The sequence below is a fragment of the Silene latifolia genome, chromosome 7 (genome assembly GCF_048544455.1).
Source record: "Silene latifolia isolate original U9 population chromosome 7, ASM4854445v1, whole genome shotgun sequence".
Taxonomy (NCBI): Eukaryota; Viridiplantae; Streptophyta; class Magnoliopsida; order Caryophyllales; family Caryophyllaceae; genus Silene; species Silene latifolia.
The window spans coordinates 115,797,234-115,810,550 of record NC_133532.1 but is presented as its reverse complement, the minus strand read 5'-3'; the positions used below and the strand labels follow the sequence as shown (position 1 = coordinate 115,810,550).

Here is a 13,317-nt window from a genome sequence, read left to right as displayed (position 1 = left end):
AGACAGGAGGGGAGCGAGTCTCTACGAAGCTATGTGAAGAGGTTCGACGCCAAGGTTCGCAGATTCGAGAGTCGAACCCCGAATCGGCGGCCTTCGCGCTGATGAAAGGCCTCCTAAGGGGAGACTTAAAAAACGAGCTCATCAAGTACGGAGGCCTGGGCCTAGACGCCGCTAGGAAAATGGCCGACCAGGCCATCAAGGTGGAAGACTATCACAAGACCTGGGTAGGCCACAGCGAGGCCGGGCACTCGAGAGAAGAAGAACCACCGGAGGACAACCGGATGAAAGACGCCGTGACAATAATAGGTCACGGTCCCGACAGTCCGCCAGAAATGAGCTCGGCGGGCACCGGGGAGTTCGGGAACGTACTACCAAAAGCGGTGCAGTGATCACACCCCCGGGTCGTATCTGCCGCCGAGGTCTTCGCCCGAGCAAGAACGAGGGCCGGAAGGGAAAGGCCCCCAAGCCGAAGGGAGACGGTGACACGAGCCGATCGTGAGTACCACGGCCACACCGGTCACCTTACTGACAACTGCCGGCATCTGAAGAATGCCATTGAAGAGCTGATCCGGAAGGGGAGCCTCGGCAAGTATGTGGCCAAAGGCCAAAAGACTGATGTCGGCGGTTCAAATAAGAAATCCGTCTTTGAACGGATAGGTGTGATCCATGTTGTCATCGGGGGCAACGAGAACGGCGGGTCCGCTCATGGGCATAAACGGCACCTGAACGAGCTGTATCAGGCCATCAACTTTGTGCCCAAAACAGCGGTCCCCGCTTCCAACATCCCCGACATGACTATTGGGAAGAAGGACTACGAGGGAGTCATCGCCCCTCACAGCGACCCACTTGTAGTCCACTTGGACATATCCAACCACCTGGTCAAGAGGTGCCTGATTGACACAGGCGCCTACACGAACATCATGTTCAGGGAGTGCTTTCTCAACCTCGGTCTGAAGGTTGAAGACTTGAGCCCCGTACCAACCCGTTGTACGCTTTTTCCGGGCCGCCTGTACCCCAAGGGTCGATCGGGACCGCCAAAGATGATGTTCGGCGAGGGGGATGCGGCTAAGAATGTCCTAGCTGAGTTCGTGGTCATTGACGGCTCATCCGCTTACAACGTTCTCATAGGCCGAGTCACTCTAAGCGAGGCCGACGCAGTGATGTCCATCCGGGCCCTAACACTGATGTATGTCTCGGACCGGGGGGAAGCGCATAAGCTCGTCTCCAAGGACGAGAAGGACGAGGTGGTCAACGTCCAGATATCTGCCAGAGGATGCAACATGCAATCCCTCAAAGTGGCAAAGAAGTCAGAGAAAGGCAAAAGCCCATCCTTACAACAGGAGGGCGACCTCATGGATGCAACGGACGGCTAACTGGCAAGGTCCCTACAAAGTGGTTGAAGAAATAAAGCTGGGTACACACCGACTGACAGACATGGAGGGTGCGCCTTTGATGAGCCATTAGGACACTGACAATCTCGAAAAACTTTGTATAGCGGCGGAGGCGCCTAAGACAACTGTGGGCACCCCGACGCATGTTTATGTCTAATGAAGAATCGTCCAAGTTTTCCATCAGTGTTCATTTTCCCCCCATAGTCATTACCAAGAAGTAGACGCCACGGCAGTCACTACCAGGAAGTAGACGCCACGGCACTCATCCACTACCCAAGCTTGCAGATACAGACGCTATCGCGCCGTAACCCCTAGTCGCCTCGGCCCACCGAAGGCCTGGAAGGGGACACAACGGTCGATACGCTAACAGACGCTATCGCGCCGTAACCTCTAGTCGCCTCGGCCAAACCGAAGGCCTGGCAGAGGAGACAACGGTCGATACGCCAACATGTTCACAACGGCGGTTGGGAAGCGCAATTCCGACGCCTCGGCTAGACCGAGAGTGAAAGAGGAAGCGACCAACATGCTAACATGTTCAAGAAAAAGACGTTAAACGCAGTTGAGATGCGCATTCTAGCTGCCTCGGCCAAGCCGAAGGTAAAAATAAAAAAAAGCGCTCAATTAATAACGCAAGAAGACAAGAAAAGACCTCGGCCAAGCCAGAGGCAAAACAAGCAAACTCTTATTAAAAATGATAACAGGTTACAAGTGAGGAGAATGCAGACGACGGCCGTCCCCATAAGGATAAGCCAAAACACTACCTACCAAGGTTGTACAAAAGGCAAGGAAAAGAAAAGCAAAAGGTTACAGACATGTCAGTTGAAGCGCCAAAAGATGGCAGGGAGGAAAGGCTTAATAATTGGCCCCCGAACAGTTGAAGCTATCCGAGACGCCGGGTGAGCCTGGTGACGACCGCCCGTCTCCCTATGCTCGTTGCTTTGCTTGCCATCGCAGCGTCAAGAAGATCATCTTTGATGGACGACCCGAGTCTGTCTTGGCGGCCTCGGCTTGGCCCTCGGCCTCGGCTTTCTTGGCGTCTCGGCCTCGGCGGCCTCGGCCTCCTTCATCCTCTCGGCTTCCTCCTTGGCGCCCTAGTCTTCTCAGCAAGAGCTGCCTTCTCCGCGGCCACCTCCTCATCCTTCTTCACCCTTACCTCCTCCTTGGCTTTCTCCTCCGCGGCTTTCTCTTTAGCTTCGAGCTTGTCATCAAACAACTCGTCAAATTTGCCCCACGGAAAGGAGCCATCAAGGGAGAAGAGCTCCCCAATCGCTTCCCTGGCAGCTTCTTCGGCCAGGTCCCGGTATTGGGCGCACATGTTAGGGAGGATAACGGTTTGGAGCGTCTCAATGTCCTCCTCCCTTTGGGTGATGATAGCATCCTTGTTCCGAACCACCTTCCCCTGGGCCTGAAACATGCCCCTCCATTCGTCCCTCTGCGTACGGTAAAGGTCGGCATGCTTCTGAACAAGGTCACGCCCCTCCAAGCAGCCTTAGCGGCTTCAAATGCCGCAGCCTCGGCCTTGGCTCTCTCGGAAGGACCTCCTTTTCGCGTCCTCCCCGAGTCTTCTCTCGGACAGATCGCCTCTTGACCTCGGCCTTGGCTCTCTTAGCCTCCTTGTTCGCTGCGTCGAGTTCAAGCCTTAGCCGCTCGAGCTGTGGGGCAGTTTCAGCCATGGTCTTCTCTTGCTCCACAATAAGAGCACCGGCCGTATCAGCCCACTTCGCCAGCAACCTGATCAAACTTAGGCCCTCCGACTTGATCTGGAGGGGGGTAGGCTTCGGGAAGGAAGTGACAACGGTGGCGTCTTGACCACTTGCCAGCGCAGTTTTCTCCTCGGGGCGCCGTTCAATAGTGTGACCGGTAGACGGCAGCGGTTGATCTACAAAAAATTCAATTAAAGCATCCGTGTCAATATACATGGACATATCGGAGAGCCTGTCATCAGGAACGCCTAATGAACCGGCTAAGTCTGAGCCACAGGATAGATCTGTACCATGCTTGGCCTTCTTGGGCGGAGGACGCATTTCCTTGCCGGCAGCAGTAGCAGCAATAGCAGCGGAAGCGTTTGCGACAGGGGCAGGCTCTTTCCTCTTACGGACAAGGGGAGATCCCTCCGCCTCGGAGTCCTCCCCATTGGTAATGTCAACGATCACCACCGTTTCCTTCTGGACTGAAGGGATGGGAGGTGGAACGGATGTCGACGCCGTCGCCGCCGAAGGCTTTGTTTTCCGTGTTCGGCGCGGCATGTTACTAGCAACCTTCGCCTGGGCCGCCTCCACATTCAAGCCTTTCAGCTGCTGATCCATGAGATCATTCGGCGACGTTCTGCGATCACGAGCTAGAGCCTTAGGATGCAAATCAGCAACGGTCTTATCCTTGTGCAGCCCCATTCTCCGGAGGATATCCTCAGACAGGTCCGGTCCAAAGTGGTCTGCAAAGGAAACAAAGCAAGAGTTAAGTAGAAGAAATGAACCAAAATTCAAAAACAGAAACATTGAGAGCAGAGATGGGCCTCACACCGACCCCACTCACCCCGTGCTAGGGCCGGTATGAGGCCGACATGGCAGAGCAGCTCATCCTGAAGAATGATCTGCGTTGGGGGAATCCATCTTTTCGGCACCCCACTCTTGTCCGCCTCAAAAAGCCTCATCGCCAGCTTCTCATTCGCCGTAAGAGGGACCTTGCTGGCGTCCATCTTAAGCTTTTTCCGGGTGACCCATTTGTCATGCTCCGCCTTAGTCTCGCACCGCAAATTAACTTGGTCTTTGGAAGGACCGGGCGCGGATAGTCATCCGGCACCTCAACGTACACCCACCGATCTTTCCAGTCTTTGCAGGAAGAAAGCTTATCAACGGAGACGTAACCCGGCTCCATTTGCACGCTGTACCATCCGACTCGACCAGCAAACGACGGCCGAAGGTGGTGTAGCCGACGGAATAAATTAACCGTTGGGATTTCCCCCTTGAAGAGACAGAGCCAGACAAAGCCGACTATGGTCCTAATAGCCAACGGGTGCAGTTGGGCCACGGCGACGTTCATGGCTCTAATGATGGCCATAACGTAATCATTCAGCGGAAACCGGAGCCCGTACTCCAGTGCGGATGTATACGCCGGTGCAACCCGTGGAGGGCAACAGATGGCTCGACCCTCCTCGGGGATAACAATTTTTTATCCCCTGCCAAAGTAGAAATGGCCCTCGAAAAATGTCTCGCCGGAACAACTGGCGAACTTATGGGTCCAGACACGGTCAAGGCGGACCTTACAGGCCTCGCCGTGATCCATGACGTACTGCCTCCCCTCATTAGGATGAGCCCTTTCAGCATCATCACCGTTATCATCACCGTCATCATCAACATCATCATCATCCTCCCAATCCTCCAAAACTTTTGGATCGACTTCGGGAGAAGGAGACCTAGGGCCCCCAGACCTTATCGGGACGGCGTCTAGTATATCCTCCTCATCAAGACGCGACGGGGAACCCCCCGGCGCAGGTTTACTAGGTCCGACATCAGCAGAAGACATGTTTACAACAAAACTTACAAGTTAAAAAGAGAAAAATTTGTTTGTTTACCTTGAAGAAAAGCATTAGCCGAAGTAACGACTCTGAAGATTAGAAGAGAGAGAAGTCCTTGAAAGTTTAGAGAGAAGAAAATTTTAGAGAAAATGAAATTGGTGGCCAATTTCAGGGACTAACTGCCCTATTTATAGGGAAAGCCCATGAAGAAGGACCAATCGGGGCACCATGACCCATGAAACGTCGACCAATCAAATGAACGGACACGTGTCGGACATGCAACCACGGAATGTCAATCGTTGCAACAATTGAACGTCAATCAATGCAACAGTGACCAAGCGTCTTCAACACGCCCCTTCATATCTCTCTGCCTATTCATCTTCCTCAACAAATTCCTAAGTATCCGTTCCCCCCGGCCACATGATCAACCAAGCTAGGTAGCACGGCCGGGGCAATCAAAAACAACCGGCACTCTCAACCCTGGTCTCGGCCAACGTCACTCTCTTTTCCACATCGGATGCCCTTTACACATCCATGTGGAGGGGGGATATGGTACGGCCTAAGCAGAACCAAGCCGAGGTAGAAGAGGCCGAGAAAGAAAATTTTTTACTTGCGCAGAATATACGCTCAACATACATCGGAGCCCATACCACGGCATAGACTACGCTGGGGGCAAATTGATGGGGCATATTCTCGCACCCGGCCGACCAGTCAACATATTGAGCAAGGTCAAAGATATCCACAAGCAAGTCAACGACCTAGACAGCCTAACCGACGCAGCCTGTCGGCCTGTCACCTGGGTCCCGGCCGGGGCAACTAGCCAGCCAGAGCACAGGTCCGCGAACTCATATCCAAGACCCCTCGGCGGCGAGTCAACAGGGCCCGCCGGCCTGCCATGTGTCCCTCGGCCGAGGGTAGATCAGTCTTTCCACCTGCTAGCCACTTGGCCACTACGTGACAAAAGGTGAAAGTCTATAAATACTCCTCAACTCTCATTGAGGAAAGGATCCACAATTTAACCTAAAATACCTCATAATCTGGTAATATCTTCCTTCTCTCTCTACAATATATACTTCACCAAGTAACAACTTATCTCTCTAAGTTTACTGACTTGAGCGTCGGAGTGAGTTCGCTCGGTCCAAAGCCGAGCCCTCAGTTTGTTCACTGTTTCAGGAGACCGAAAGGAGGATTCAATCTAAGACGTCATTCTACAAGCACGGGTGGTAACAAATAACTGCTCTGGAATTACACCCGGAACAAGTCCAAAATGGTGCTTATTGATGATGTTAAATTCTGCTTGTTCATTCCCCTGCACATAAATCTACGAACCAACTACTAATGCTACCAACAGGGGGATTTTCCAATGTTGGGTCATTACTACCTTCACCTGCTTCAGTAATGGTGCCAACGGGTTCAATGTTCCCTGTTGGTTCATTAATGGTGCCACTGGTACTTGCTTGATTTTCAGCATTCTCTGTCAAACTATTTAGTGAATTAACTAATTCACTTATAGTGCTTGGATCACCAACATTCTGTACATATTGTATGCATTCTTTCACTAAATCGATGTTAGCATCAAGATATTCAGGCAATAAACCTTGTGCTGCTAGTTTTGTCTTATGCATATGTGGAATTGGGTAGTCTATGCCACCTTTTTTTTTCATTACTTCTACCATACATGCTTGCAATGTTATCCAGACGTACTTGAGCTTTAGTGCATCTTGTTCTTCATATGCCTTGATTGTGTTGTTGATTAGCTCATCCAATTTGATTGCCTTTTTTTTGTTGGAGAGATTGTATTGACCTAAAAACCCCAAATCCAAGACATTCAAATCTGGTGAATTGGGTGTTTGATAGGCCAATTCAATCTCCCATCCATCTGATGTTGCTGCCCTTTTAAAATCAAGATCATCATTGCTCAAATGGGGACGGGCATTATCTTGTTGAATGATTATGCGTTTACTAACATTAGAAGGCCATTTAGCCTTTATAGCTGGCAACACACGATTTATTATCATGTCTTTTGTTACTTGCTTGTTTATAGACTCAATACACTTGGTTTCCATTGTTCCTGCTACTCTATTTTTTGAGTTTCGTTGTGCTGGTATTTCAATAACAAATGGCCATATTCCTATTTTGCCATAAAAAATTAATTCACCATTTGACCCATATAATGGTCTACCTACTGCACACATGAACATCACCTTTTCTATGAAACTCTTTGATTGTACACATCTATGTGGGCCTGTTTCACCTTTAGCCAAATAAAACCTTGTAGTAGGTTTAGTTTTAGAAAACCATTTCTCATCCATGTGAATAATATTGCTTTGATCTTTGAAATAATTCTTTTAGTGTGTTCATGATATACTAAATGTTGTAGACTGAAAATTAATCTAGCAAGTTTGTTTTTATCATTCAAACCTGGTTTGAGTGCATTTGTGTGTGACCTGGTTTGTTTTGACATCACTCATCTTGAAACGGTTGATTGGCTTACACCTAAGTGCGTGGCCAATGAGTGTTGTGTTGACCTATCCAGTAGGTCAATTGATTTGAGCTTCTCCTCATCTAAAATTGCTCTTACCACCTTTTTGCTGCTCACATTGACTGGTAAGGATGAAGCTCTCTGTTTTTGTGCTTCCATCCATAACCTTGTTATTGTTTTCCTGTCGACTGAAAACCTTGCTGCCACTTCATTGATAATACCATGTCTTGGTTTTCCATTTATGCTGTTATTCAATAGTGTTTCATTTATTTTTGATCTTTCTAAGTTGGTCAGATTCTTCATTGAATGTTGGTGAATTTTTTGTTTGACAGCTCTATGTTTGAAAGATGTTTTTTGGACTGAAGTTAGTAAATGGATTTTTTGTTTCACACCTGCTATTTATAGACAAAAGAACTTTGCACTCTTTTGAATTTTTGGTTTTGGCGCAACTATTTCCCTCTTTGTATTTTGGCTCCATATTTCAATTTTGGTGCCAATTTTCAATGTTGGTGAGTTGGATATTTACATTTGGACTGACAATTTGAGTTTACTTGGCTTATGGAACAACTAAGACATGCCAATCAAGATAAGTTGAAGTTAATCTGAAGTCCAATTTTCTCTTTCGATCTTTCAAGTTAGAGCTGTAATTTTTTCCCGAGTTAATGTAATTTTATTTTAAGTCTGCTGTAATTTTTTCCCGAGTTAATGTAATTTTATTTTAAGTGTGCTGTAATTTTATTTCAAGGTAATGTAATTTTATTATGTAATTTAATTAGAAAATAGAATGTGTAATAATTATACTGTCATTTTATTTGTAAGCGAAACCATCTGTATATCGCAACCGTGTAATGAAAAAACAAAGTTTCAGCCAAGTTTGGTTCGTTTTGGTGGGAAATGAGTTGCTGTGTAAAAAAGGAGGGAATCATTAGCATCTTCATTATCAAATTACCCCTCTTAATTATAACACTCTCTCTCCTATAATCTTACCCCTACCTTTAACATTTCATTGTTTATCAATATTCCTTAATATTTGTGCCCTCCTCCAAATGGGACATTTATTGAGAATAGGAGGGAATATTAAATTGAAAGATGTAAATGAAAATTAACCGTTATAAAATGGCTAATGATTGAAAGGCATGAAATTAATGTACCGCGTTATCACTTATAAAAGGTGATGGCTTTTAATTTTTATACAAAAATACCAGGAGGGAGTGATATGAGGAAGTGATATGAGGGAGATGACTAGATGAGGTATTAGTTAATGTAGGAGGCGGAAGTATAGGGTTAGTTAGTATTAGGAGAATAGAAGAGGTTGGGGACTTGGAATTATATTGGAGTCTTAATGGAATAATGGGTTAGTTTGATGAGTTGTTTTTGGCTCATCTAATTTTGTTTAGATTTGGGCTCATATTTTGTTATTGGATCTTAAGATTAAGACGGGTTTATCAAAACACAAATTATAGAATAAGATGGGGTAGTAAGACGGTCAATATTTGTAGCTATTTATCAATGGGACTGTCTTACGGTGTGCGACCGTCTCATGCAATAACTACTGAAAAGTTATTATTATTATTATTATTATTATTATTATTATTTTTTTTTTTTTTTTTTTTAATTTTTTTTTTTGCAAGAAGTTATAGTTCATTTTATTCATCCTCAAGGGGAAAGAACAAGATAGACAAGCATTCTAGGCAAAGAATATCCCCTAAAGGCTAGACTAATCCTAAAACAAGATCAATCGTTGAATAGCCTGATCATACACTGCTCTAGTGACTCTATGAGAAATTCTAGCACTAACATTGAAACGAATAAGATGAAGAAGTTGAGCAACAGTATGCTCCACCCCTTGAAAAATACGAGCATTGCGTTCATGCCAAAGCTGATAGCATGTAGCTGTAATGCTGCTCCTTATCCAACCATTCTTCCAATGTCGAGAGTGTTGCTTTGCAGCACACCAAATAAGTTCAGCAGTAGGAATAGTAGACCTTCCTTGCAGACCAAGCCAAGTGTAGATACCCTGCCAACTTTTCTGAGTAAAAGAGCAGGTAGAGAAAATATGTTCATGGGTCTCTAGACTGCCCTTGCACAGAACACACCAGTTTACCATGTGCAGACCCCTACACGCAAGATTATCAAGAGTAGGAAGCTTATGCTGTAGAGCCAAAGTAGTGAGGACTCTATGGCTAGGTATGACAAATTGATGATGCATTGCAGGTGCCCAGTCAAGAATAGGCTCGTGTTTTCGAAACCAGTGATAAGCTGCTGCAATATTGAACTTGCCCTTGGAAGTCCAAGAGTGGATGAGGGTACTTGTTGCTACAGGGGAGTGAGTGTGATACAGAATCTCCTCTCTAACAGCTATGATGCTTTTTAAGCTCTCAGAGAGATGATCTTTAGATTGAATACTCCAAATTGTATCAGTAGAGAAGTAGAAAGCTGCAATCCAGCTAGACCATAACCCTTCCTGTTGAGAATCAAGAGTCCAGATCCATTTGGCTAGCACAACTTTGTTCCAAGAGAGCAGCTCCTTTATGTCCACCCCTCCTTCATTCCAGGGAGAACAGATATCAGACCATCTTTTAAAGACCAATTTCCTATGCCCATCTTCCTGATTCCAGAAAAAATTCTTACAAAGCTTGTTAATGAGCTTGACTACATTCTTAGGTAGCAAAGCAGTGGCACACCAGAAATTAGTGAGGCCAAAAATAACAGAATTCAATAGCTGAGCTCTGCCAGCATAAGAGAAGAAATTTGTAGTCCAATGATGCAAGTGTGTCTGAATCTTGTTGATCAGTGCACCATAATTATCAAACGAGTTTCTGGAGCTGTGTAAAGGGATGCCAAGATATCTGAAGGGGAAGGTACCCTCAGAAAAACCAGTATGCATGAGGATTTGGTGTTTAATAGCATCAGGCACCCCTCCAAAATATATATCAGTCTTGTCAGTATTAGCAGATAAGCCAGACCATTTGGAGAAGTCATTAAGAGTATTTAAGACTGCATTTACAGATGGCACATCACCCCTTGTAAAGATCATAAGATCATCAGCGAAAATTAGATGAGTAAGACCAAGCTTTGTGCACTTAGGGTGAAAAGAAACATTTTTCTGGAGACATATCTTCCTCAGATATCGAGAAAGGATCTCCATACTAAGAACAAATAAGTAGGGAGACAAGGGATCCCCTTGTCTAAGTCCACTCTTGCCTTCAAAAAAACCATGAACAGAACCATTAATTTTGATGGAGAACCAGGAACTAGTAATGCACCCCATGATCCACTTAACAAAAATGTCAGGGAATTTAAGAGCATGCAACACTTGTTGAATGAAATCCCATTGAAGGGAATCAAAAGCTTTTATTATTATTATTATTATTATTATTATTATTATTATTATTATTATTATTATTATTATTATTATTATTATTATTATTATTATTATTATTATTATTATTATTATTATTATTATTATTATTATTATTATTATTATTATTATTATTATTATTATTATTATTATTATTATTATTATTATTATTATTATTATTATTATTATTATTATTATTATTATTATTATTATTATTATTATTATTATTATTATCATCATCCTATGTCACTAAGATTATTATCCGATACGCTTTTACCTAACTATTGAAATTTGAAATTATCTAATATGGAACATCGTATGTATATTAACTGTATTACGTCTAATTATATTTGTATTAATTAATATAACATATTTCGTATATTATAATCTTAAAACCGTGCATTTTCTGCACAGGCATAAAACTAGTTTTACTCAAATTATGCACATTTTCTCCCTTATTCCGATTATACACCTTTCATATCTCACCCCAAAAAAAAAAAATCAAAAACCGAAAAAAATGAGAGAACACCCCAATCCCCTTCGTCCCCTCCCAAGTCCCAATCACTCAACCACCCTCCTTGCACCGTCCACCCCTTGCCCCTCCCCGCGACGAACACCACCTACACCGGCAGAATACCCACTCCCTTTCCCCAACCACCACCGGTACTTCCCTAAAACACGCAAGTCAAAATTAACATAGGTTAAATCTCGGCGCTTCTCCGATCACATTAATGCGGACTCACGCAAGTGCACCTCCGACGACCACTCGGATGCGCCCGACGAAAACTCTAATGTCGGCGCTCCTCCGATCACACTTACTTTATCCAACAGTGACCTACGACGTCGTTTTTTGCATATCTGGTACGCTTAGTTCTCGATTTTGATGTTGACGGTGATGATTTGGTGTTATTAATGGTGGGGTTTCAAGTTTACAATATGGTTGTCGGTTGTGATTTTGGGAACGAGCCCACGATGGTGCACAAAAGAGACACGCAAACTCTCTAACTTCCGAGGCATCCACCGGTCACCGCTGGTCTAGGTGGCACCAAAGGTGGCGACTGACGATTGCTGGCTGCTAGGTTTTGAGAGAGAGCAATTTTTTTATTTTTTAAAGAGAAGGGTAGTATTGGAAAAAAAGGTGACAAAATGTGTAGGATGTACTTCCTCTATCTCAGTGATATGTTTATACTTCCTTTATTTTGTGAGAGAGAACTAAAAAAATGTAAACATATGACTGAAACGGAGAAAGTAGTAAATTGTGTGTAGAATTTAGCAATTGCGTTTCAGAATAAACTTGCTCCAAAATGTTGACAAAATAAGTTGAATTGTCGTCATGCCATAGTGTTTAATAGAGACTACTTACGTTCTATGAGTTTGCTTTGTTTTTTTACAAGTATGACTATATATTAACTCAAGTGGTACTATTTGGATTATTATTTGTCCAATACTAGATAATGATACTTTATCAACCCTTTTTTTTAGAATTTTTTGGTTAATTAGCGTTAGTTAGCAAAATAATTAGGTAAGTAGCGTTCATTTGAAACTATTTGGGTCCATAGTGTTCACGTCATCACTTTTTATTTTTTTCCAATTTTTATATGAAACCGCTAAGAAACCTAGCGGCTTCACTTAGTTTTTTTAATATATAAAAGGCAAAACCGCTAGAAATCTTAGCGGCTTACCATACCAATACTGTCATTTTATAGTGTACTTTGTTGGATTTGTTGGAAATTGCCTGGATAAGCCGCTGAAGTTCTCAGCGGCTTTGCTTTTTAAATATATTTTTTTTAATAAAACAGATACAAATATTTGGACGATGACATTTTGTAAAGCCGCTAGGTTTCTTAGCGCTTTGCATAAAAAATGAAAAACAAAGAAAAGTGATGACGTGAACACTATAAACCAAAATAGTTTGAAACTAACACCTATTTCCTAATTAACTTGCTAATGAACACTCATTAATAAAAAAATTCCTTTTTTAAGTGAAACTTTATTGTGTAGTAATAGTGTACTACTCAAGACAGTACATATTGGTAAAAAAATAAGCAAGAGTTGAAGAAAGAAGATTTTATGTATTTTTAGTTGAAGATCGATTTATAATTTATTGGCCGGTGTTGATAAAACACGTCAAAATAAAAAGGAAATACCTTTGTAAAAAGCGATATAAACAAATCAATCAATACTATATATTAAATCCAGAAACCAAGGGATTTCAATGTAATCAAAGAAATTTATACAAATTAATTATACTATATAGTTTTAAATCACTAGCACCGTGTGATGGACCCGATTAAGGGATTTCAATGCAAATATTATATAGTTTGGATTAAAATTAAATATGATAGAAGCTTGATAATTTTCCTTAACATTTGTAAGAGACTAAAACATGGTCAATTTCCTTAAAATAAAATAATTAATTAAGATGGTCAATTTCAAGGAGACTAAAAGAAAGAAGATGTTTGATAATTGTCCTAAATATTTATAGAAGAATAGAAGATGGTTAATTTCCTTAAAATAAAATAATTAATTAGTATAAAAATACACACTTATGGTATTAATTATTATCATC

General features: G+C 43.2%; 2 protein-coding genes across 2 annotated transcripts; both read right to left on the bottom strand.

Moving 5' to 3' along the window:
* Positions 1-6,206: 6,206 nt before the first annotated feature.
* Positions 6,207-7,217, bottom strand: LOC141590573 (uncharacterized). The gene has a single exon (XM_074411150.1). The coding sequence runs from the start codon at positions 7,215-7,217 to the stop codon at positions 6,207-6,209; it is 1,011 nt and encodes a 336-aa protein (XP_074267251.1).
* Positions 7,218-9,110: 1,893 nt separating this feature from the next.
* Positions 9,111-10,658, bottom strand: LOC141590572 (uncharacterized). The gene has a single exon (XM_074411149.1). The coding sequence runs from the start codon at positions 10,656-10,658 to the stop codon at positions 9,111-9,113; it is 1,548 nt and encodes a 515-aa protein (XP_074267250.1).
* Positions 10,659-13,317: the final 2,659 nt, after the last annotated feature.